General features: G+C 50.0%; 1 protein-coding gene across 1 annotated transcript in view; it reads right to left on the bottom strand.

The window, feature by feature from the left end:
• The window catches only part of Antxr1 (ANTXR cell adhesion molecule 1), a 200,140-nt gene that overhangs the window by 60,031 nt on the left and 115,025 nt on the right, over positions 1–25,084 (bottom strand). The window contains 3 exon segments of the mRNA XM_028853686.2: positions 498–665; positions 1,115–1,210; positions 11,495–11,536. Coding sequence (XP_028709519.1) covers positions 498–665; positions 1,115–1,210; positions 11,495–11,536 — 306 coding nt within the window.

Below are 25,084 nucleotides of genomic sequence, written 5' to 3'. Positions count from 1 at the left end.
GCTAAGAAATACTCAGAGAAGGGGGAACAAAATTGTGGGTGCAGCTCCCAGAAGAGGGGCAAGGCTGTGGGCACGTGTGTGGGTGGGAAAGGGACTAACTGGCTCTCACACGTTCACTAGAGGCTCAGGAGTGGGTCCAGCTGAAACCTTGGGTTGCAAACCTTGGAGAAAAGACTTTGTGGGAGTTGGGATGGCTTTTGTCCAGAGTCCTCAGCTCTAAGTTTCTAGGCTTCTGATGGCTGTCACAGTGCCGGCGTGCAGGGGGCAAGGACGAAGAGAAGAGTACTGACCCCACCCACAGATTTAAAGCCATGTGTTCCCATGGTGACAAAAGGCCCTTGGAAGCATTCCTCACCTCCCAGGACTTAATGTCCCAAGAAGCCAGAGTCAGGGCCTGGAGCTGACGGTGGAAGGCAGGGAGAAAGATAATAGAGAAGAAAAAACCAGCTCACAGCTGGGAAGAGGGAATGTTGGAGGGACTCTGGGCAGAGACATACCTTGATGGGCGAGTACCACTTCCGGGGGGAAGAAGGCCGACGCATGTTGTTGTTGAGATTTCGGGGCTCCGGGAACTCATACTCTTGCTCCGGCATCTTGACTCTCGCATTCTTTGCCTTTTCCAACTTAGCACCTTCTTCTGTGGAGCCCTTTTCTCCCCAGCGGACCTAACGGAAGTGAAACCCCATAAAACAAAGTCACAGGATTGCACAGTCTGCCCCTCGAGAACCAGAGTGACGGGGTGATGTGCACGCTACCGGGTCCTCTATTCCTTGAGGATCATGAGCCAGAGAAGTAGGGTGTGTGGAAAAAGGGGAAGCGGAGAGCATGAAGGTTGGCAAAAGTGGGGAGCCATGGGCTGGAAGAAGTGGGGTTTTAGTCCAATGCAAACAGAAACCACTGTGGGGGGGCGGTTTGGCAAACGAGTGACCTCTGCTGACTCATGCCGGGCATGATGCAGGCATGCAGTTAAAAGGCTATACCATTCCACCACCCCATCTTTGTGTCTCATAAGTCACCTCTCCCCAACCCCAAGGATGGACTACCAGCATTCGCTCTGGGTTTCTATCCCCAGGAGGTTGGCACACAGACAGCTGTGTGACGGCTGAGCTCTTACCTCCATCCTCTTAATGCCTCCAACACCGCGTCCACCGTAGTAAGAGGCGTCTACCGTGGGCCATTTCTTCTTTGGCAGACCATCATCGTCTTCTTCCTGCCGAGAGATTGTGACACATAAAGACAAAGTCCCCTAGGACTGTGTGTGTCTACTATGGTGAGGTGGACAGGAGCAAGCTGGTACCGTCAAGCCCCACAGTTTCAGGGCACAGTTGAGTCCCCATGCTCACTGACTCTGGAGGTCATGCAGGCTCTCTAAGTACATTGTCCTGATCCGTGAACTGGGTGTTAAACAGTCTGTGGACAGCCCCAGGAGCAGGGTGCTGTTTGAACGTGCCACGGGACTTCATGCGGTGGGAGGATAATCTCTGATACAACAGTGCTAGGAGATGATGCCTGACAAGAGCTGAGCAGGTCTCGGGCTGCGTCTTGTCGTAAGTGAGCAGCAATGGCGGAACCACGGCTCAGTTGCTCTCTTTGGCTAAACTTTCTTGCCCTTCTACTTCTGCTCTGGATGATGCATGAAAAGGTCTCATTAGATGCAGGCCCCTTGCCCCCGGACTTCCCGGAACTGTAAGAAATTAGTTCCTTTTCTTGGTAAATCATCCAGCCTTGGGCACTGTGTTACAGAAAGTCAGCATTAGGAGGAGATGGTTTTATGAGTGTCATCATTTGTTAATTACAGAAGTGTAAACACTGGACATCATCTACCCCAGCTGTTCTGTGAGACACAAGTGGCTGTCACATCCAGAGTAGTGGAGGTGAAGTTCTGATTTGGTGTCGTGATACCCTGTGCAGTGGATGCCCCACCCCTTAGTGGATGCCCCACCCCTTAGTGAAAGAACTTGCTTCACATCTGTGTTTGTTTTTTTTCTCCCCAGATTTGGAGACACTCTGAATGCTTATGTATAGAAAACACAAAAAAATCCATCTTTATCCTTTTCTTGATTCCTGGCACACTCCAGGCACCCCATTCTCAACTATGTGGGGGACCCTGGGAAAGGAGGGCGGGTCATCCAGAGACAGGCGCACCCCGCCCCCCACGTGTAGCGTCACAACAGGAAATACTTAGACATATGCTCAGCTCCACCAAGATTCTCTTTAGTCCCTGACCTGAGCTTCCCCTCCAAACTCAAACAACAGCCACGAAAGTCAACACGGAGCCCAAGGTCTGAGCAAAGGGAGAGTCAGCCTTTCCCTGCAGTTAGCACAGCTCTGTTTATGCACCAGTCTGCAGAGTTGCGCAATCCAGGGAGCGGGAGAACCTTTGATGTGTCTTTTCACTTGGCCAAACGTTGATGGAGTAAACTCACGGGGCTCAGCGCATGCCCTCTGACAGCCGGCAGTATTGGAGGGTGCGGAGGGTGCAGTTCTACATCTAGTTAAAGATTAAAGGCTTCTGGAAAGTGTCTTCCCCCCGTCACCTTCAGGGATATATCCAGGAGAAGGAACCATTAGCACAGATTTTTTTTTTTTTTTGGTAAATAAACTTTGGTGACCTCCATGGTTGCTGGAGGTAAGGATTGGCTGAACCAAACTGTTTCACAGCATCAAGTAGCAGGAGCCAGGGCCTTGAGGGAAATCAGCAGGGGGTGGTCAGAAAAGAATGGCCTGAGCCCCCATACTCTGTGAGGGTACCCACAGGGGATGGCAGGGAGAACGGATGGCAGGGTGGGAGAGGAGAGCCAGCCACACCCACAGCTGCACAGTGCTGCCCTCCAGTCCCTTACACGGGCGGGCGGAACCTTCAAGGAGGAAGCCTGGCTGGGGAGAGGGGTGGGAGTGGAGACACAGAGGTACCCAGCAAACCCAGGGGACGAAATGACATGGACACTGAGAGCTGCCAGCCGTGTGAGGAGGTAACAGCTGGGGCAGGAGTCCGCTCTCTCCTCAGGGGAAGTCATGCTTAAATCTTAGAGGATGTGGTGGCCCCAGACGTCGCTAGACTGACATCTGGGCAACATCATGGCAGCACATCGCTCAGATGGCAGAGGCCCATTCTGACGTGTTTGTCTCTAGGAAGACCAAGCTGAGCTTTCTCAGGAAACCTGAGACCCTGTGCTGTTTTAATTCTCCCTGCTGTGCCAGGCTTTGGTACAATCCCATAATGCAATGTGCAGGGGTCTGTGTGCCGCCCCCATGTCTCCTACCCATTCTTCTAGACATTTCATAAATTACCTAACCTGTGTAGAGTCCCGGTTCCCCAGAGAATTTAAAGCTCCTTATGCTAACCTCTACTGACTCAACAAATATTTAATTATTAGTTATTAAGGAAAACTGTGGGTAGAAGGGTTGAGGATCCAGATTTTGGGGCTCCCTGTGTCCTGAACATATGCAGGGCGCCACTACCGGTTCAGGATGAAGGATGCCCCTGCGGCTGGGCATCGGCTGGTCTTCAAAGCTCTGTGCTGTTCTTGCTTTTCTGATATCCACACACTGGAAGAGCCAGATGAACAGTGTGGACCAAGGGGAACTTCGTCCCCTAGCTCCCTGTGAGGACCCCTGGGAAACCACGGTGGAAGCAGAGTCCAGCCCATGCTTTCCAACTAACTTTAAGTATGGTGGAACCCTAACACATCTTGAACCCATATGATAAACCCTGTGTGACCCCAACAAGAACCACTTGAACGTCCTTTCCTCCATTCCCTCCAGCAACCGTAGCGGAGCCCCCATGCCAGCGCGGCATTAGAGGCAGACAGAGAGTAGGCAGCTGCTAGCATTTATAGAGGAAGGAGGAAGCTTTGTGAACCTGACAAGAAGGAAGAAGCCCAACGCAGCAGAAATGCCCAGGCTGGAGGGCTGAGGAAGGCAGACCAGACTGCCATGTCTCCTGTGGCCTTTGGGGTAATCAACAAAGACCCTCTTATTGGTTTGGGAGGTGGATTCATAGGCCTGAACAGTTCAGCAAGACTTCCATTTGTAAATACAAAAAAACAAACGAACGAACAAACAAACACCCACAAAAGAATGAAAACTTCTGCTTTTCTGAGTTGCATTTAGCCTGCCATGGCATGATCACCTCTGTCTGGTCTACACACTGATGAAGGTCAGTCAACACAACGATTCTCTGTGTTCTTCGGTAATCAACAGTGTGTTTATTTTCTCAGGAGTTCCTTTTAAAAACGGCATTGAAATGTAGAGTACTGCACTCTGGTCCGTGCCGGAACTTCCGTCTGGGGTGCACATGTGTGTGAACACGGGCATGAGGCCACTAGTAAGACGTTTCCTGGTGGGAGGTTGGCCCTGACTCTGCACGTGGTGAGGTGCACCTGGAGATGCTGCCTGCTGCAGTGGGGATCTGACTTGCCCAGGCTCCCGACAAGTTCACCCACTTTTCAACGCTTGGTTTTCCTATCTAACAAGTTCTTGCACGGCAGTGAACCTGGAAACACACTCACCATCGAAAGCCGCGTGCTGTTCACAGAGCTTGCCCACTACTAAAGCCTTTGGCAGGCTACTCTGCCTTTGGATAAGAACCACCAGCCCACAGATAGCTCCGTTCTCAGTCCTCTGGGGCTCTTGCGCCCCACACACACCCTAACGAGGCAGTGGTTTCTAAGGTCTCAGGGTGGGATGTGATAGTGTGGAAGTAGGAAAGAAGGGAAGCCCGTGGACACGGGGCTGGAGACAGCAAACGAGAACAGACGTACAAGGGGACCCAGGACAGGGCAGAGCTAGGTGGCCATCTTCATGCCAGTCTTAAGAGAGCCTGTTGTGCTGATTTCCCTTGGGAGGCCTTACCTTGTCAGAGGAGGGAATGGGGAAGGGGGTGAGTTACAGGGTAGGGGAAGGCTGGGGGGCGGGAGGAGGGAAGAGAGGGGCATCTGTGGTTGGTATGTAAAATGAATAAAAAAAATTCTTAATAAAGGAGAGAGAGAGAGAGAGAGAGAGAGAGAGAGAGAGAGAGAGAGAGAGAGAGAGAGAGAGAGAGACTGTTGTGGGCCTTGTTGAAGCCTCCTGGGTCTGGGTGGGGTGACCCAGCCATTCAGGAACAGGAGTTCCCCAAGGACTGGAGGGTCCAGTGTTACCAAGGGGTCACCAAACTCCTCAGGATTGGTCAAGAAAGGACTGCACTGTGCATCTCTCTCAGCTTCAAGCTCAGACCTTCGTCCTATCTTGGGTGAAATACTGCTAATAATTTGATTTGGTAAGTGCCCAAAGGCCCGTGCGTTAAAGCTGTGGTTTCCAGCCTACAGCATGGTTAAGTGGAGGCAAATCTTTAAGACGTGAAGCCTGCTGGGAGGAAGTTAGGTCGTTTAGGGTGTATCCATGGAGGAGTATTGTGACCCTGATCCTTCCCTATCACTCTGCTTCCTGGCCACCTCCTTTGCCGGGAGCCTTCCAATGTGGTGTGCTGTCAGCTCCACAGCGAAGAGCCACGGAACCACCGACCAAAACCTTGGACGCTAAACACACTTCTCTTTTTAGATTGCCTGTCTCGGGTGTCTAGTTACAGGGATGGAAATTTGGTTGACATAGCTATCTTTCCCTTATTATACCTCAGTTTTTCACTTATAAAATGGGGTTTTAACAGTGCAGCTTGATTCTCAGGCTGTTGATCGACTAAATGAAACAGTACAGAAAAGGTTATTTCTGTGTACTGCTGCCTGGATAGTCCTAAAACCTTAGCAAATATTGTCTCTCCATAACTACTCTTCTTACAAATTTTAATGGGCTCAGATACACTATATACTCGGGGCCTCTTCCTTTTTTTGTTGACTGGGGCCCACCTTAGGCTGCCTATCACAGTACACCACAGTGCTTATTATGGAGTTGTTGAATGGGTAAAAATGTAAAAAGAAATTATTATTATTGTGTGTGTGTGAGCAGTGAGCACACATGGGATGCGTGTGTGTGGGTGCCCAGCTGGTATACAAAGGTCAGAGGACAATTTTGTGGAGTCCGTTCTCTCCTTCAACCTTTACATGGGTTCTGGGGGTCAAACTCAGGTCACCAGGCTTGCAGGGCAAATGTCTTTACTTGCTTAGCCACCTTCCTGATCCAGAGGTTTTTTTTTTTTTTTTTTTTTTTTTTAAGATTTTTAATTAACGAATTAATTAACTTATTTGTTTTATGTGTATAAGTGTTTGTTTGTATGCATATGCACCACATGTATGCCTGATACAGAGGCCAGAAGAGGGTGTTGGATCTCCTGGAACTAGAGTTACAGATGATCGTGAGCCACCATGTGGGTGCTGGGAATCAAAGCCCGGTCCTCTACAAGAGCAGCCTGTGCTCTTAACCCCTGAACCATCTCTCCAGCCCCTGACACAGAGTTTTAAGTATCTAGAAAATATGGTGGCTGTTCCCAGGTAGTTTTCCTCTATCCTGTTTGACCTTTACAATGTCCTCAAATCAGAGCCTAATGTTTTAATTAGTTGCATGCTAAAAAGTGCAGCATTTAACCTTTCACTAGTCGAAGTGTTTGGGTAGCTCTTTGGCTTATTTCTCATAGGGCATTTGATTGAGGAAGCCAGATGTTTCCCATGAAACAGGGTGAGGAGCTCCAGGCTTCAGGAGGAACTGCTTGGTCTTCCCTTGGCAAATGAAATGGACTGCTACCCTGGGGTCTAGTCAAGGCAGCACTGAGTAGGAAAACTTCATGTGCTCGGTGATGAGCAAGAGATTCATAAACTAGGAGTCTGCCTTTTTTCCTGACTAGGGCAGATCTTGGGAGGAATGCCCGAATTTTCAGAATATTAACATGTTGTATATCTGCATGTATCTAAGATGCGATTTCTTCCAGCTAAGCCACATCCAACCTTCCTCTCAGTCATAGGCTTTCTTGATATGGGCTGCCTTTCAAATGTGGCAGGGTCTTTGGGAACCTATATGAAAGGCAGGTGGGAAAAGAATATGATGTGTATTCCTGGTTTTGGCTTATACTTAGGTACTCAATTAGGCTGAAGTATAGCTTATTATAGCACACTGTGATCTACTTCTTCAAGAGAAATTATCATCTCTATGCTCAAGGGTGCTAATTTGTTAGAGAGACAGTGCTGATTGGACCAGGAAGGGGCACCTGACCCAAGTTCATCCAGGCCATTGGCTGGCTGTGACCTGTGATTTATGATCAAGAGATGCATGCATTGGGTTAAGGACTGTCCCCTGCTGGGAACTGAGAGCTAGAGACCAAAGGACTGAGGTTGTATTTATTGGGGCAGAAGCAGAAATGAAGGCCCAGGCCATGCCATCATCTGGGGTCAAAGCAGAAAGGGTCCCCACAGACTAGAGTTATGAGATCATGGAGGAGGCCCGTGAGGAGAGAGCAGAGGGGAGCAGAATCCTGGAGGGAAGCAGAATGCAAGGAGAGAGAGGCCAGGAAGGAGGTGGATGCCTGGGGTTGCTTGCCTTGTGTATTTTGCCAACTACACTCTCCCTGGGTCCACCCATCTCCGTCTAAACAGTCAATAGTGATATGAAGTCAAACCTTCTCTCTGCCATGTATACACGATCCAAGTAAGCATTAGTTACTGAATCCTTCATGGTTGAATAACATCATGTCTTGAGGGAGCCATGTCTCCACAAGGGAACGGCATGACTCTAACTCAAATGTAGTCACGGCATCATGGAGGTGATTATACCCAGATGAGCCTCCAGACAGAGGGCACCGCTAACACACTCTCCCTGAAACTGCCAACTCTTTGGGACAGAGTCGGTGAAGATCGAGTCTCATTGTGGTGCCAGTGGGAGAAGACCTCACTCCCAGTTCCCCTCTTAGGTGTTACCCTGGGCTTCCTTCCTTTTGCTGAGGTCTGAGAAGCTCGGGTGACCTTTCTTTATGCTGGCTTAGTGATTTCACTTCCAGTGACAGGGAACCCCAGAAAGGCATACCTTTTGCCCTCTGCATTTTGTGCTTCCTATTAAAGAGGATTCTACATGAAAGAGGATCACTATACAGAGTCATTAGACTGCCTTCCTCCTAAGTTTAGTTGTTTTACACAGTGATGCTCCTCGTGCTGGATGCTTTTAGGTCAACTTGACACAAGCTGGAGTCATCAGAGAGGAGGGAGCCTCAGGTGAGACAATGTCTCCATAAGACTGGGCTGTGGGCAGGTCTGTAGGGTATTTTCTTAATTAGTGATTAATGGGGGAGGGCCCAGTGCATTGTGGGTGATGCCACCCCTGGGTTGGTGGTCCTGGGCCCTATAAGAAAGCAGGCTGAGCAAGCCATGGGGAGCAAGCCAGTGAGCAGCACCCTGTATTAGCTCCTGCCTGTTGTGAGATGGTCTGTATGTTAAATTGCTCTGATTGGTCAATAAATAAAACACTGATTGGCCAGTGGCCAGGCAGGAAGTATAGGCGGGACTAACAGAGAGGAGAATTGAGGGAACAGGAAGGCAGGGAGAGACACTGCCAGCTGCCGCCATCATAAGCAGCATGTGAAGATGCTGGTAAGCCATGAGCCACGTGGCAAGGTATAGATTTATGGGAATGGATTAATTTAAGCTATAAGAACAGTTAGCAAGAAGCCTGCCACGGCCATACAGTCTGTAAGCAATATAAGTCTCTGTGTTTACTTGGTTGTGTCTGAGCGGCTGTGGCACTGGCGGGTGACAGAGATTTGTCCTGACTGTGGGCCAGGCAGGAAAACTCTAGCTACACCTGCCCCCAGGTTCCTGCCCTCACTGCGTTAGATGGTGAGCTGTTAAATAGAACTGTGAATGAAATCAACCCTTTCTATCTGAAGCTGCTTTTGGTCATGGTGTTCATCACAGCGGCAGGAACCTTGACTAGGACAGCCTTAGGATGTGATGGTTAGAGACCTGATGAAGGTCCATTAGTATTTAGCTTGTCCATATGTACAGCAGGCAAGGGGTTGCCTCCCCCCTTCTCCTCTCTTGCTTCCCCCATCACCCTCTCTCTCTCTCTCCTCTCTCCTTCTTTCTCCCCCGACCAGGCTCACCTCAAGCTCCTGGTCCTCTTGCTTCAGCCCCCCAGTGCTGGGATCACTAGCACGGACCATTACTCCCAGCTTGTGTTAAGATTAACTAGAGAGTTCCCGACCTCTGAGTATCTAATGGTCTTGAGCTTTGATGCAGAGGGAGGATTTAATGGAATACCCAGAGGCCACCAAGAAGGAGACAGGAGGCATCCAGTTGAGGGCATCCAAGGAGGACGCTCAGGGCACTCTCTGAAGACAGGCACACAAGCTGTGCTTGAGGCCTCGGTGGGATCTTCACAGGGGGCTGGACTGGAGAAGCAGTCTAGACTCCAGCTGTGATTTTTCAGAGCACTGGATAAAATACTTAGCATGGTCTAAGTGACGTTATTTCTTTCTGTGGGATTTCTCTCTTTCTTTTCTTCCTATTAGAGAGCATTAGGAAGGGGACTAGGGCCCCAGGGAGCCCTAGGGCCAATACACATGCTGAAGTAATCTTCGTGGCAGAAGGAAGTTGCCTTAAGCCTCCCACAAGCCTTCAGGTCCTAACTGTCCATGGTCATCATGATGTTTCAGGAACTTTGTCTGCCTTTTTCAGTCAAAGTACGGTCTCCACAAAAAATATGAATGAAGCTGAAAAACTCAGTTTCTTCCTTTCCCTTGCTTTTATCTATTCTTTCTTGTTTGGGCTCCTGCCTTGCATCCAACCCACGTCTGTGCACCCATAGAGTCTGTGGACCCTCGTACTAGGTGCTACATGTAGAGTACATCAGACCCCGCAGTACCCCCGAACCTAACATCTCCAGCATTTCACCTTCTAAAGGCCAATCCAGAGCAAGCACCAGAAGGAGCCACTGGAACAACACTGAAGGAGAGAACATTCTCACCCCAGAGTGGACAGAGTGGTCCACCAGGGAGCTTCACGCTCTTTGTTCTGGGATTCCCAGACACAGATGTACCCGACACAGGCAAAGCCAGGCAGAACTGTGGGACTAGCTGGGGTTCCTGCTCTTGGAGGGTTAAGAACAGACTTGACATGGAGAGAGGAGGTTCTCCTCTCCCTCCTCTCTGCACAGCGATGCAATTTCCTCCCTTGATTTCTGGGCAGAGAGTTAACATTCCTGCAAGATGTGCTTTAATTGATGGCAGCTATTAACTCTCTTGGCGTTCCCGCAGCATTCAGCACACGAAAGACACATGGAATTTTAAACGTAGTCATCTTTCTTTCTGTGCAGGGAGGCTGAGCTGGGACAGAGGCTGAGCTGGGACAGGGAGGCTGAGCTGGGACAGAGGCTGAGCTGGGACAGAGGCTGAGCTGAGACAGAGGCTGAGTTGGGACAGGGAGGCTGAGCTGGGACAGGGAGGCTGAGCTGGGACAGGGAGGCTGAGTTGGGACAGGGACAGCTGAGAGGTGGTGTCTGAGGTGCGTAACAAAACCAAACCAAACCAAACCAAACCAAACCAAACCAAACCAAACCAAACCAAACCAAACCAAATCCTACCTGGACCCAGTTAAGAACTTGAAACCTCATCTTGGTACCTCTTGGTCCCATGAAGGTTTCAGACCTAGGCCTCCTATACTGGTAGTGTCACTCCTAAGGACCAGGGCTGCCCCAGGCTGGGAACTCCGCCCACCAGCAGCTGTTGACACCTCTGCTGGTTTACTAGAGCCCTCCCTACACCACAGCGGCTTCCTGGCCCATTGCATGGAAGAGTCTGGGAGTTTGTCCATAGACAGTGAGGATTTGAGAGCGAGGCCAGGATATTAGTGTATCCTGCTCCAGCCTGGATTCATGACCACCTGGCAGGTTTGATGTAATACTGTTTTAAATTAAAGGAAAACAGGATACTTGGCTTCAGTCTTCGCAGCACTGATTATTTGCAGAGCGTGGAAAATTTGCCATAACCTGTACACGTGAAGTGTATGTATATCTGCAGCGAGACCAGAATCCTAGTACGTTTCAAAAATTAGACTCTTAAAACTCCAAATTATTCATTATACTGATGAAAACATCTACACGGAGTGTGTGAGACATGTCTGTGATCCCAGCATGGGGGAGGCTGGGGCAGGCACAACATGAGTTCAAGGCCAACCTGTGCTACGAGAGACCCTGTCTCAAAATAAAAAGGGGGTGGGGGGGCTAGGGCTGTAGCTCAGATGGAGAACTTGGTAGCATGTGTGACAGACATCCTGGATCCAAGCACAGAAAAAAGCCAACAACCAAAACACATCCCCTCAACAGAAAAATCTTCCAAAATCCTTGAAAACAAAAACAGGCAAATGTACGCACTTTTAAATGTGTCTTTGTGGAAAGAAACCAGCTGGCTTCTGGCTGCCTGTGGTGCTCAGTTCTTGTTCACCCTGGGTAGGAAAGGCCCAAGGGCTCCCCTTCACATGCAGCGGGGCCCCAGCCCTGCTCAGCCAGGGGCGGTATACCTGGCCAATGCCACCTCACCCTGCCACCTTCCCACCCCCTGCACCCTGCTGTGGCCACTTACCTCACTCTCCTCAACAGGGGGTGGAGGGACCTCCTTGATGATCTGTAAATGAAAAGGAGAACAGATCAGTCGGTGGAGATCTCTAGCATCCTGCTTCCTAAGATGTCTGCCACAATCACCATAGGAACAGTCCCAAGCATGGGGACTTCAGTCTGTGCCATGACCTGGCTGGACAGAGTAGCCCAGTGTGCAGGAACTGGGGTGAGGCTCCATCCTCATGTTGTAGTCCTGGGTAAAGAAACGTGTTCCACAGCTGTTTTGTCTCAGCGGGGCAGCCAGGCTCATCACATCTGTTCAGGTGACCGCTCACGACTGAAGCCACCCCCCCCTTCCAACCAACTCTCTACACATTAACAAAGGATGGTGATACAGGCGAGTTAACCGGTGCTGCCGATACCAGCGAGGTTCAGACCAGGCGTGTGTGGCTGGAGGTCCTCTATCACTGACCTCAGTGGGGCGGCGTCAGGCCGAGCAGCCCCTGAAAGAAGGCAGCAGAGGACCAGGGCCCAGGAATCTCTCCCAGCTACAGACAATGCAGAAGCAAACCTATTTCAGTAACTATTTATAAGACCATTCCTCCACTGCCCTGTCCGCTGTGTGGAGACAGACAGACAGACACAGTTCCAGTAAGCTGCTGGAAGTCCCTTCCCCAAGATGGTGGTTGGCCCAATAACTACTCATAAAAGAGCAGTCTGGAAAAGTAACTGGACTTGAGGTACTTTCCATGACACTTTGGCTATGAGCTACTGTGATCCCTTACATTCCTTAGGAAACTGCTACCCTCACCCAAGCTTGCTGTTAGAATTTTGGGACCCCACATGGAACACTTCCTTTAGGGACTTCTGGAAAATACAAAGCTTGTCCTGGAACCCTTGCTGTCTCAGCACCAGGGCTGCTCAGCACCAGGGCTGCAGGTGGGTGTTCAGGCATCTTTCAATCTCCCCTGGGAGCACTGAGCATCCCTCATCCTCTCCTAAGTGCATGTCCCCTCTAATTTAATAATAGTACCAAACTATTATTATTATTGTTTAATATAGTACCAAACTAGGGCTCTGGTCCCACCTCTGTCTCCACCCTACCATAATCTGTAGACAGGCTACCAGCAGCGGCCAGGGCACCGAGGAGACTCTGAGCATCCAAGAACAGTATTCATTAACTGAAGAGGCCGAGATGAAGGCCCCCTGGGGCTTAGAACTACTACTTCATCTGCTTTTACTTCCTGTTGCTGTGGGAAGCTGTGCTTTTGCTCACCCGCTCAACTTCTGTCTGCGATTCCCTCAGAGGAGCCTCTTGGGAAGACTGTTACTGCCTGAAGCTGACTTGCTGTCATCTCCGAGACAGCGAATTATTTTAAAACAGGAAATGGCTGGAAGATGGAGGAGGGGACAAGGCGGCGGGGCAACGACCTGAATGGGAGAATTCGGGGCATGGCAGGATGTTTGCAAAATTGGCAGATGCAGGGGATAAGGGACACCATCCTCAGCCCCGAAGAGGCTCAAGGCTGCGCCTTGACTGCATGGAAGCTTAGCACAGTCGGCAGATGTAAATCCCAGACCTGCCTTGTCACGACTGCGAGGACTTGAGAAGCCCCTGGGTCTCCTGGAGTCTCATCAAATAAGTAGAGCAAAAACATAAGCCTTGTAGGAGTTGAGTCATCCTGAGCTATTGTGTGTGCAGTGCACAGATCAGAGCGCCCTCCCCCCGTCTGCTTTTTCCTTTATTGCATCTTTAATAACCCCCTACATAAGCCAGGTGATGTATGGCTGGCTCCACAACACACGTGAGATAGGAGCCTGGTATCCGGACAGTGGCCATGGGATTCGGGGATGTCTGCGGTCTCATACAAGTCAGCACATGACAAGGCTGAGGAGATAGCTCTGTTGGTAAGCTGCTTGCTGTGTAAGCACAAGAATGGATGAGTTCAATCTCAGCTACCAACGTAAAAGCCAGATGTGGAGTTTCGTGGCTGTAGTCCCAGTACGAGGGGGCTGTAGTCCCAGTACGAGGGAGGCAGAGAGAGGACAATCCTCGGAGCTTGCTGGCCAGTCAACCCTGACTAATCCATGAGTTTCAGGTTTGTCTCAAAAATAAAGTGGGAAGCCATTGAGGAAGACACTCAAGATGTAACTTTGGTTTACACACACACACACACACACACACACACACACACACACACACACACACACCACTCAACACATGACAATGGCTGGGACACACACCACTCAGAATGACTCTGATTTAGTTCACTCCACACTTATTGAATATCTACTCCACAGCCTACAGCGGGCTGGGTCTGAACAGAGCCCCAAAGACAATGCCACCATACACGATTTACCAATATTAGTTACAAGGAACTAGGCTGTAATCTAGACTCCACATGAATGCACGATACATTTGGCACCTCAGTTTCTGAAAACCAAGCCACCGTGTTCAGTTAAACAGAAAGTGGTCCTCTAACCTGGCCTTCCCTGTTGAGTGGTGGCGGGACAATGAAGAGGTCCTCTAGTGACTTTGAGCTGGTGAGCCCAGCCTGGCCTGGGGCATGACAGCCAGAGACCATTGTCCCCATGCTAAGAGCAGCTCGTGGGCCACCCTGAGCCCTGCTCTGAGCACAGGGAAATGCCCATTATTTTTACTCCCTACAGTGGGAGCCTCTATTCCCTGAGAAGCTGCTACTCATAGCCTTCATGAAAACACAACCCTTACTGCGCAATGAAAAGTTATTCAACTTTAGAGAAAAATGAAGTAATAAAATCTGGAGAAAAGTAGAAGGATCTTGAAAGAATTATATTATATGAGGTGATCCAGACTCAGAAAGACAAGTAGCACATGTTCTGTCTCAGGGTGGCTCATAGCTTTTCATGTTTTTATATCCATATTAACATATATATGTAATGAGGGTGAGTGTGGGTATTGGTTATGAAACTAAAACGGGTCTGTTAGAGGGGACAGAGGTTGAGGAAGGGGCAACAGGGCTCATGTGACATAAAATCAGAAGGAGGTCACTGAGGGTGCAGGGCACAGGGCGGGATGGAGATGGGAGAGACGCAGGGAGGAGAATCCATGGAAACCAACTTTGTACTGCTGGGGAATCAAACCCAGGCACAGCATGCGTAGGAAGGTGCTCTACCGGTGACTCACACTCAAGCCAAGTTCTTGTGAGCACCCAAGGGGGTTGCTAGGGATACAGTGAAGGTAGGCCGGACGAGACATGGTGCATGACAGGTTTGGGCTGGTTTGAGACCTGCAGTTCAGCCATCGTGGCTCATAGTCGCGTTCAGCGGCTAGGTCTCTGGAAAGCCCTCTTCCCAACGGTCAAGTGAGGTGGTGTGCTGCTGGTTTTACTCTGTGTGCTTCCTCTTAAGCGCTCGTGTGAAGTTTTATCGCTTGCAGCTCTGCTTCGTCTTGCTGACCCAGCTGCTGGGATCCTGTGCTTTGGAACCGACACACGTGCTTGGCGGGCCACGTGTGAATGCTGGAGCCACCTCTCCTGACCTGAGAGTGTCCCCACTCACAGGACAGTGCATTTAAAGTGGAAGTCAGGTCTCCACACACATGAAGGGCAGGAGGTCCCAGGACTGGCTGTCGTCCACTACAACGTCCCACATGTTTTTAAAGCTGTATTTTATTTTTATATTTTATGTGTATAAATGTTTTGCCTACATGCATGTTAAGTAACGGAAATGCCTGGTATCCTTGGAGGCCAGAAGAGGATGTCTGGTTCCCTGGAACTGGGCTTCACAGAAGGTTGTAAGCCTTTGTGAGTTCTAGGAATCCCTACCCTCTGCAAGAACAGACAGTGCTCTTAACCTCTGAGCCATCTCCCCAGACTCCTGACTTGACATCCCCCTCCTTGACTGTCTTCTCTCCGCTAAATCCCACAAGCTCCTGGGGGCCAGAAGCTTATCTCATGGTACAGGACATGGCACTAAGAGAAATACTTTTCTGGTCCCTTTCTCCACAGTCTGTGTTTACGTCCCCACGTTGTTTGTGTATGAGCTGCCCTCCTAGCGCTCTGCCTGGCTCCTCTGCATCACACACCTGGCCTCTGACTGCTGAGGAATGCTTTGCCAACACATGGGCCTCTCTGCACAGGTCCAGGGCAACAGCTGAAGCTCGTGAGTTTGTTAAAATTATGAAGCTGCCCTCTAATTTTAATGAGCTCGGCAGTTGCCAGTATTTTCCAGTATTAGAGTCATGTAGAGGGCTTCTTGCTACACAGAACTCCAGGTGCACTGTGTCCTCAGCAGACTGGGGCCAGACGCTTGCCTTTCTAGCAGGTTCCCAAATAATACTGACCCTGGAGGTCTGTGGACCACGTCCTGAGAACCACGCATTAGATGATTTCTAACCAGTCTGTCTGTATCAATCTGCTCTGGGCAGAGGTAAGTTTTGTCTTAGGTCAGACACTCCTGCAGCTGGGCTGTGAATTTCTATGGCTGAACGGAAACATCAGTTCTAAGTCCTGTGTGGCACGGGTTTGTAATTCCAGTGCTTGGAGGACAAGGGAGGGGGATTTCAGGTTTGAGGCCAGCGTGCGTTACACTGTGACACCCAATCTCAAAAACAACTGTAATTGTTCCCTTTCTGGTGCTGTAATAAAACACTGACCAAAAGCAACTTAGAGGAAAGGGTGGATTTGGCATGTACTGTCAAGTCCCAGTCCATCATCGAGGGAAGTTAGGGCCCAAACTCAATCAGGAACTTGGAGCAGAAACCGTGGACAAGCTTTGCTGGCTGGCTGTGCTCCCAGGTTTAGTGAGCATTCTTAAACAATACAGGATCACTTGTCCAAGGACTGGTGACATCCACAGTGGGCTGGGCCCTCCCACATCAACTAACCATCAAGACCAACCCACAGGCCGTCTGATCGGGGCACTCCCTCAGTCCAGGCTTTCCTCTCAGATGGCTCTAGGCTGTGTCAAGTTGACAACCAAAGCTAACTAGGAGCAGGAACTAACAAATACATAAACCCAAACCCAGCAGCCTTGAAACACTTGTTTTTAACAATGACAGTGTCCTTGCCCTGCTCTCTGGTCCCTTAAGTGCCTCTACTGGCCAGGGGTGAGGACACAAGACCCTTGGCTCTGTTCGAAGGCATGCCTTTGCCTTCTCTCTTGGGCTCATCTGCAAACTGAACTATCTTAGCCTGAGACAAGCCAGCTACGTGACTTCCTGGGACTCAAGCACAGATCTTATCGTTTGTGGTCCACACTGTTGGCAGTGAACTCTGAGCTGCATTCACAACTCTTTTTGACACAGTGGACTCTGATCTGAGGAGACACAAGCACACATGGGCAGCTTTTGTCTCTGACCCGCAGCTTGGAGCATGTTGCTCAATCGCTATTTCTGGAAAGCGTGAGAGTGTGCTCCCCTAAAGGAGAAGGTTCAGGAAGCTTTTCCTCTTGCTCTCAACATTCCTGCTCTCAAGTAAACACTTGACACTTAATGCTGCAAGACTGACTTCTGGTCTCTCAATCCTCCGGCGTAATTTTTTGGGTGTGTGTGTGTGTGATAAAGATATTTGAAGTCTCTCCTTATACCAGAGCAGCTGGGACACTGATGTGTGGTGGGAAATCTCATAGCATCTGGGGTGGACTGAGGGCTATCTCATCCTTTTCTAGACACCACTAAGACCCATTCTGTTTCTATACTCCAGCTTCCAAGTCCATTCACTGTCCTGTGGGTTGGTATTTTGATTCTCAGCTCTGGGTCCCAAACTGATTTTCTGGACAGTGATCTGACAAAATGAACATTGCATATACAATCTGTGTTGTGACAGCACAGGTCCATCTCATGTGTGTTTGTTCATGTATGGTAGGCATAACAGTTTTTTTTTAAAAAAAAAAACATATATCTCAAAACTGAGAAATTGTACTAGCTTGAAAGAGATGATTTCCAGAAGCCAAAGAGAAAGGAACAATTATTTTCATTGTGTGTGTAATACTGGTGGCAGAATTCATGGGATGTTCGCTATCAGATGCAGAGAAGTGTGTGACAATTCTCTTTAGTGTCACTGAGGGGATGTGATTGACTGGCCGGTGGTGAGCTGGGCAGGCATCACAAAATCCACACAGGAACACACTCCTCATCTGCTTCCTGCTTCCATCTACATGTGTGCAGCCAAGCAGGGACAGTGGTTCTGAGAGTGCGCTCTTTCCTTTATGGGGAATCGCATACAACACCATGGGATGGGGGGGTGTCCTGACGGTATGAACCAGACAGGGACTGAATGAAGAAGAAAACCTTCAGCACGTGGGAAGGGAGCTTAGACAGAGGCGAAAGAAGTGGGATGCTGGGAGAGCCACAGGAGCAAAGAAGCCCCATGGGGCTTCATGGGAGACCTTGCCAGGGAGAGGACAGTGGGGCTCCAGGGAGAGGACAGTGGGGCTCCAGGGAGAGGACAGTGGGGCTCTGGAGCTCTTTTTGCTCTCCGTGGGCCACGGGCACGTGAGGGTACAAAGCTGAGAGCAGTGTGGCTCCTGGGCCTCATGGGAACCACAAAGATTTTTTTCCCCCTGAGACAGAGTTTCTCTGTGTAATAGTTCTGGCTGTCCTGGAACTCACTCTGTAGACCAGGCTGGCCTTGAACTCATAGAGATCTACCTGCCTCTGCCTCCTGAGTGCTGGGATTAAAGGTGTGCACTACCACACCCGGTGATTTATTTTTTTTAATGGAGAGTGCAGCCAGGCAATATAACAGCAGATTTTCCATCTCAGATAGCACTGAGCCAATACCAAACAGTGAGCCGCAGCCATTAGGTCCTTCTTCCTGCCCAGTCTCTGTCTAAGGAGCCCTGCTGTGTCACCTTCACGCTCACAGTCACATGTGTGCCCACTCTTTGTACACCAGATCAAAGATATTTTCTGTAGTATTGTTATTAGTGATTATCTAGGGCCAGCAAGATGGCTCAGCGGATAAAGGTGTTTGGTGCCAAGCCTGGTGGACTTGAATTTGGTCTCCAGGACCCATACAGTGGAAAGAGAACGGACTCTTGCAAGTTGTTAGTTAATTTACACACACACACACTAAAAATGTAATAAAAAATTAAAAAGTTCAAGATATTGAAAAGAATGAAAATTTTATTGAGTGTAGCTTTGTTTCAGTGCGTTTTTTCCCTAAGACTGTCTGTTTAATTTTTAAGATTTATGTGTATGTTTGTGTGCCTGCTTGTCTGTATGTACATTACATGTGTGCAGTACCTGAAGAGACCAGAAGAGGGTGACAGCTCTCTTTGAATTGGCACTAGAAACGCACCCCCTAAGGACTTTAACATTACAGAGGGGAGGGGTACTTGCTTGCCTTTTACATTCTAGGCTTCTATTTTTATCCCTAAGCCTTCAGATAAGTATTCCCACAAAAGTCAGGAACCATACGAAGATGGGGAAGTGAAAGACCTAGACAGACAGATCAACGATCCTTCCCACAGTACAGACTGGCTGAGTTTAACACAAACCTCGCATCTGTGGAGTGATTACTGCTGGCCCAGCACATCCTCAGTCTACAACTTTCACATCACACAAGTTGAGCAAAGGCTGGTGCTGAGGCATTTGGAAGGAAGTACAATACATTTTCAAAGAGATGAGATCTTCATAAGAAATGAGACCTTCTGTGTTTCTTTCTCCATTTGGAACTCCAACCGGAAGCAATTTTGTGCCTCTTACCTGCCTGAGGCCGGGATTGTTTAAGAGGCCAATTTATCAGTATCTAAAGTGACAGCCACGGTAGGAATGCTAACGTGAGTGGATAAGGCCTAAGTGACTGACGTGGTGACTTAACAGAGTGTTTGGGCACAGTGGCCACAGCATGATGTCAGGGTCACTGCAGAACTCTGGGAAGTGGCACCGTAAAATGACCCTGTGAACTCAGAAGCCCTGGCTTGGAGGAGGAGCGTCTCTGACCTCTGCCTGGGCTATGGGCCAGCTGTTTCCAGCTGCCAGCAGGGTCAGTGGAGTCTGAGCAAGGCCACAGAGGTCAGCGGGTTGATGCTGCTGCAGTATTTTTAAGCTGGGAGACCCTGAGGCAGCCTCGGAGAGGGAGGGCAGAGGCCACCCTCACAGTCCTGGATTCTGCATTTTGAGCTGCTTCGGCCTTCTCTGGGACTGTATTTCTTCATTATTTCAGGTAGAATACCAGTGTCCTTGGTGTGAGCATGCCAAGGTATTGGAGATTGTGGACAGAAGGGCCAAAGGAGTGTCCCAGGGCCGGCATGTGTGGGGATTCACCACACACATCACTCTAAGGCCCTGAGGGACCCGCCATGAAGACGTTCTTCAGCCTATTTGGATGGCATCTTTCAAGCTATTGCCTCAGCTGCTCCTGTTTTGAGGTGTGTGTTTTCACCCGGAGGGGCATTGCTGTGCAGTGGATGCAGTTTAGAAGAGCTGTCCCTGATCACCTAATCCTCAGGTAGTTTCAGTAATGCAGCCTGATCTGAGAGCCACAAACCAGGGACTCTCCAGAGGGACTCAGGAGGCAGAATGTGAGGAGGTCAGCAGGAAACAGCACATTCCCCCGTTCCTGGATATTTACATGGGGACCTGAGGTTAAAGGCTTTTCCCAGTCCTTTGACTGATGGGGAAGATGAGGCTTTGGTAGTGTGTCATCTCCAGTGACGGCCAGCCTCTGTCCACTTACCTGTGGCACAGAAGAAGGGTGCGTGGGTGGATTTCACGGTGAGCAATGGGGCTGGCTCAGGTGAAGGGAAGCTGGCAGAGGGTGGAGATGCAGAGGGAGGGAAGGGGTGCAGAGGGGAGGGGTACAATGGGGAGAGTAGGGGTGCAGTGGGGAGGTCAGGGATGCAGAGGGGAGGTCAGGGGTGCAGAGAGAAGGTCAGGGGTGCAGAGGGGAGGTCAGGGTGCAGAGGGGAGGTCAGGGATGCACAGGGGAGGTCAGGGGTGCAAAGGGGAGGTCAGGGGTGCTGAGGAAAGGGCAGAGGTGCAGAGGAGAGGTCAGGGTGCACAGAGGAGGGCAAGGGTGCAGAAGGGAGGTCAGGGGTGCACAAAGGAGGAGGTCAGGGGTGCAGAGGGGAGGTCAGGGGTACAGAGGGAAGGGCAGGGGTGCAGAGGGGAGGTCAGGGGTACAGAGGGAAGGGCAGGGGTGCATAGAGGAGGATAGGGGTGTAGAGGGGAGGGCAGAGATGCAGAGGAGAATAGGAATGAAGAGGGCAGGGCAGGGGTGCAGAGGGCAGGGCAGGGATGCAGAGGGGAGGGCAGGGGTACAGAGGGCAGGGCAGGGATGCAGAGGGGAGGGCAGGGGTAGAGAGGGGAGGGCAGGGGTGCACAGGGAGAGCAGAGATGCAGAGCAGAATCGGGATGCAGAGGGAGAGCAGGCCCGTGCATAGTGAAAACCACTTTCCTAAGTGGCAGAATGAGAAGACCCAGATGGGAGGTGTAGGTTGGAGAGTGATCAGGGGACACACCTGCCCGGGCCCCCAGTGCTGCATGAGTCGCTCTCTGTTGCACTAGGTTGTAATCACACAGATCACTAGCAAGGTCCTTGGTGATGCTGGGAGTGGGTGTCTGGCCCTACAATTCAGTATTGTGAGAGGGATGGAGAGCAGTTTCTGAAGACTTTATTCTTGTTTCAATTCAATGTATATCAAGTTCCAATTGGCCACTAGAGATGTCCAACCGGCTAATTTGTTAAACTGTCCCTGAATTCAAGAAAATGAATTAAATGTAACCTTTTACAAAATTGCTCACAGGGTCCCTTGGGAACCAAAGAGAACAGATTTTTCACAGAGCACGTGATGAATGAACTGCCCAACCCTGTTCTAAAAAACCACATACAGTCTTTATTCTTACCTGGACCCAAAAGTAGCGATTTGCTCTGACCTCGAGGGCATGCTGGTGTAATTAGTGGGGTAGCATAACAGCTGCAATTGGACGAGGGATTGTGTGTCTCTTTAAATGTGGGAAGTACCGCAAGACGTACGATTCTCGGTTTCCCTGTTTTTATGAGCGCAGTTCAGTGATTTATATACTTGTACCATTGTGCAACTCATTTCAGAATTTCTTTTTTAAAAACTGTGTGTGTGTTTGTGTGTGTGCGCGCGTGTGTGCGTGCGTGCGTGCGTGCGTGCGTGTGTGTGTGTGTGTGTGTGTGTGTGTGTGTGTGTGTGTAGAGGTCAGAGGATAACTTGTGGGGTCAGTTCCTTCCTTTTATTACATGGGTCCTGGGGGTGGAACCCAGGTAGTCAGGCTTGGTAGTAAGTACCTTTTCCAAACGAGCCATCTCACCAGCCCGAGTTTATCTTGCAGAATACAGCAAGATCTCTCTACTTAGATTCCTGATACACCACTGACCCACCGTGATGGGCAATAGTCACTGTCTATTGAGTGGATTTAGAATCACCTGGGAGACACACTTCTGGGTGTGTTTCCAAAGGAGTTTAACTTAGGAGGGAAGATCTACGTGGATGTGGGCAACACCATCCCATGGGCTGGGACTGAGTAGAGCGGGTAAAGGGAGAAGTTGAGTTGAGGGCTAGCATTCATCTCTCTCTGCTTCCTGACAGGGAACGCCATGTGACGCCCCTCACGTCAGGCAGCCAAGGGCCGTGGTGGACTGAGTCCTCACACCATGAGCCAAGATAAACCTGATAAACCTTTCCTCCCGTAAGCTGCTTCCTATCGGGTATTTTGTTACAGTATCAGGAAAGTTACTATGAAAGGAACTCCCCATAAAATGAAAATTATGTCTAGGGTTTAAAGAAATTGATGCATCTTTTGTTATGACATTTGGTATATATAAATTGCCTATTACATATAGGTAAGTTATGATAATACAAACGCTCAAGAAGTCACCATCTAATACAGTTCCTTTGGACTGTGGGTGGGCTCCTTCCCCCAAGATGAGTCAGCTTTTTATAGTGCGGTTTTGAAAATAGACTAATTATGTCCTGGGCACCACTCTCCAGTTTGGAGTTGCTCTCTGTGGCTGCTTTTCTCTTTGCCCTGGTTGGATTCAGTGGGAGAGATGTGCCGAGTAAGCCCTGGCGGGACAGACACTGCAGCCCTGAGATGAGAGAAGAATGGAGGAGATGTCGCTGCAGGAACTGAACTGCAGCAGGAAATGGGTGCTTGCGACGGAGCGAACATCAGTGACCTATGTTTCCAAGACAGAGGAGCTGATGACAGCAGAGAAAGAAAATCTAAAAACCAAAACGAAAAATCTCAGCAAGAGGCGACAGGATGGCCATAGTGGTCGTGGTAGGGAGGGACACCGGGGCTGGACAATGGCTCAGTCTGTAAAGCACCTGCCTTGAGAGCACAAGGACTTGAGTTCAATCCCCAGAGCCTATGCTTAAAAAACAAATGAGGTGTTTACTTATGATTCCAGTGCTGGGGAGGCAGGGACAGGAGGAACTCACTGGCCAGTCAGCCTAGCCTAATTGCGGCATTCTGGGCCAATGAGAGACCCTGTCTCAAAGGAGAGAGATGATGATGCCCGAGGTTGACTTTGGTCTCCACATGCATGAGTACACACATGCACAAGTACCTGTGCACTCATGTGCACGCGTACTCATACAAACACGGCAGGTAGACAATCCATCCAGATAGGATAGGGTGTGCCTGGAGATGGCCCTCATCCACTTGGATGCTCCAGGAATTTTGAGGTTTAGCTGAGTAATGTGTTATGCTCTGGAGACCCACAGGCTCAGCTTAACAGGCAAAGGCAAATAAAAAGACAATCATAATGGCGGCATTATTAGTTCCATGAGGAAGCTGTGCTATCTCCATACTCGGGAGGTGAGGGTGGGAGTTGAGGCTGGAGGAGAGCTGGCGTAGGAAAGGCCTATGCAAGCCACCTTGGGGAAGGGACGGAATAGCCGTGAGAATCTGGGGTGGCCAGGTTATGGTGATGATCTGGGTGCTTTTTGGAGACAGGCTGTATTAGTTACTTTTCTTATTATTGTGACCAACTACTTGACAAGTGGTGATGTGTATGCGTGTGTACACGTGTGTGTGTCTGTGTGTCTGTGTGTCTGTGTGTGTGTGTGTGTGTGTGTGTGTGTGTGTGTGTGTGTGTGTATTTTGACTCACAGAAGGAATACAGTCCATTATAGTGAGGAAGACTTGGCAGCAGGAATGTGGGGCTGCTGGTCACATTGGGTTGGCGGTCAGCAATCAGGAAGCAGGAAGTGGAAAGGAGGATGGGCCAGATGAGCCAACTTCAAAGCGCATTCCCAGTACCCACTTCCTCCAGCAGGGCTCCACCTCCTAAAGATTCCACGACTTTTCAAAACCAGGGCCACCAGCTGGAGACCAAATGTTCAGACGTGTGAGCCGACAGGGGACATGAGGGGCCCGTGCAGGCTTCAGTTTGGGCAGTTGGAGGTCATGGGCACAGTCCCTGGGGACAAGCAGGTTCAAAGATAATGTGTTGGATGAGTTTAGTTTGGACATTCTGAGCGAGAGGCCTCCAAGTGTGATGCCCAGTGGTTCCCTGGAATGGGGCCTGGCCTGGTCTTTCGCGGCTACACCAGGAATGGGTGATCACATGAAGTAGTCAGTCACTGAATTTAGTAGTGACAACATAGTGGATAAGATGTGGAGAGGAGGGTTGGAGGTAACCTGGAGAAAATGACACAGGATACAGGCAAGAGTGAGCAGAGACAGTGGAGGAGTGAACAGAAACCCGGGAACACAGCACTGACTCAGCAAGGTACACGCGGGAGCTGTGGGCAGGGGCTGGGACAGAAAATTCACCGGACACTTGCCAGCAGGGATGGAGGTCAGGTATAGATGGGCGCATTATTTATGTTTTCAGAAAGAGAATTTAAGGGTCTGATGTTGGTCCCACCTTGTATCCCTCCCTTGGGTGTGCAGTGATTAAAAGGTTAAGATTGGCCTATCGGGGGTGGAGACCTTGCAGGCTGCTGGGCACTGTGACTCTGACTCCTAGAGAGAGGGCTGCTGTGGGGAGAGAGAGGCCTCATGTGCCCACACTGTGTAAGGCCTCCGTGGCTCTAGCTGTTTCCTTAACATGGACACGCAGCAGCTCAGGAACTGGGTCAAGTGACATTTCCCACACTTGGGAGGAGGGCCAGGGAGAAAGATGGAGGGAGGTTTGGGGACCATGGCGCACAAAGACAGCTTCTGTTAGTTAGAGGACTCTGGGGTGCAGACTCTCAGGGTGGAGGAACTTTCCAGAACGCTCTGAATGGGTTTCTGTGGGGAGGCCCTCTTTCCTGCACACCACACTCCCATTCCGGAAACATATGACCTCATCCAGCCCCAGCCAGGATCCCTGAAGTGAGGGGTCGACACAGAGTTTGGAGGGCTCTTGAACGTTCAGGTCAACGTTCAGCAACAAGGGGCGAGGCAGCCAACAGCATCGCAAACAGGAGATGCTGTCTGTCTCCAGGATCTTTCCTCACACAGGAATCCTCAGACTTACAAAGCGAGACCGCATGAAGACACGCTGGCTGCCTTCCCGGGCAACAGGGACTTAAACCAGATAAATTCATTTAAAATTATTTTGAAGATTGCAAAACAATCCTGCCTTGGGTGATGCTGCTTCCTGTCATGAAAAAGTTTATTTTGGGAAGCATTTCCCACCGATATAAGCCTAGCATCGTACGA

Source organism: Peromyscus leucopus, chromosome 3, assembly GCF_004664715.2.
Source record: "Peromyscus leucopus breed LL Stock chromosome 3, UCI_PerLeu_2.1, whole genome shotgun sequence".
NCBI classification, from domain to species: Eukaryota; Metazoa; Chordata; class Mammalia; order Rodentia; family Cricetidae; genus Peromyscus; species Peromyscus leucopus.
This window is presented reverse-complemented; position numbering and strand designations above follow the sequence as displayed.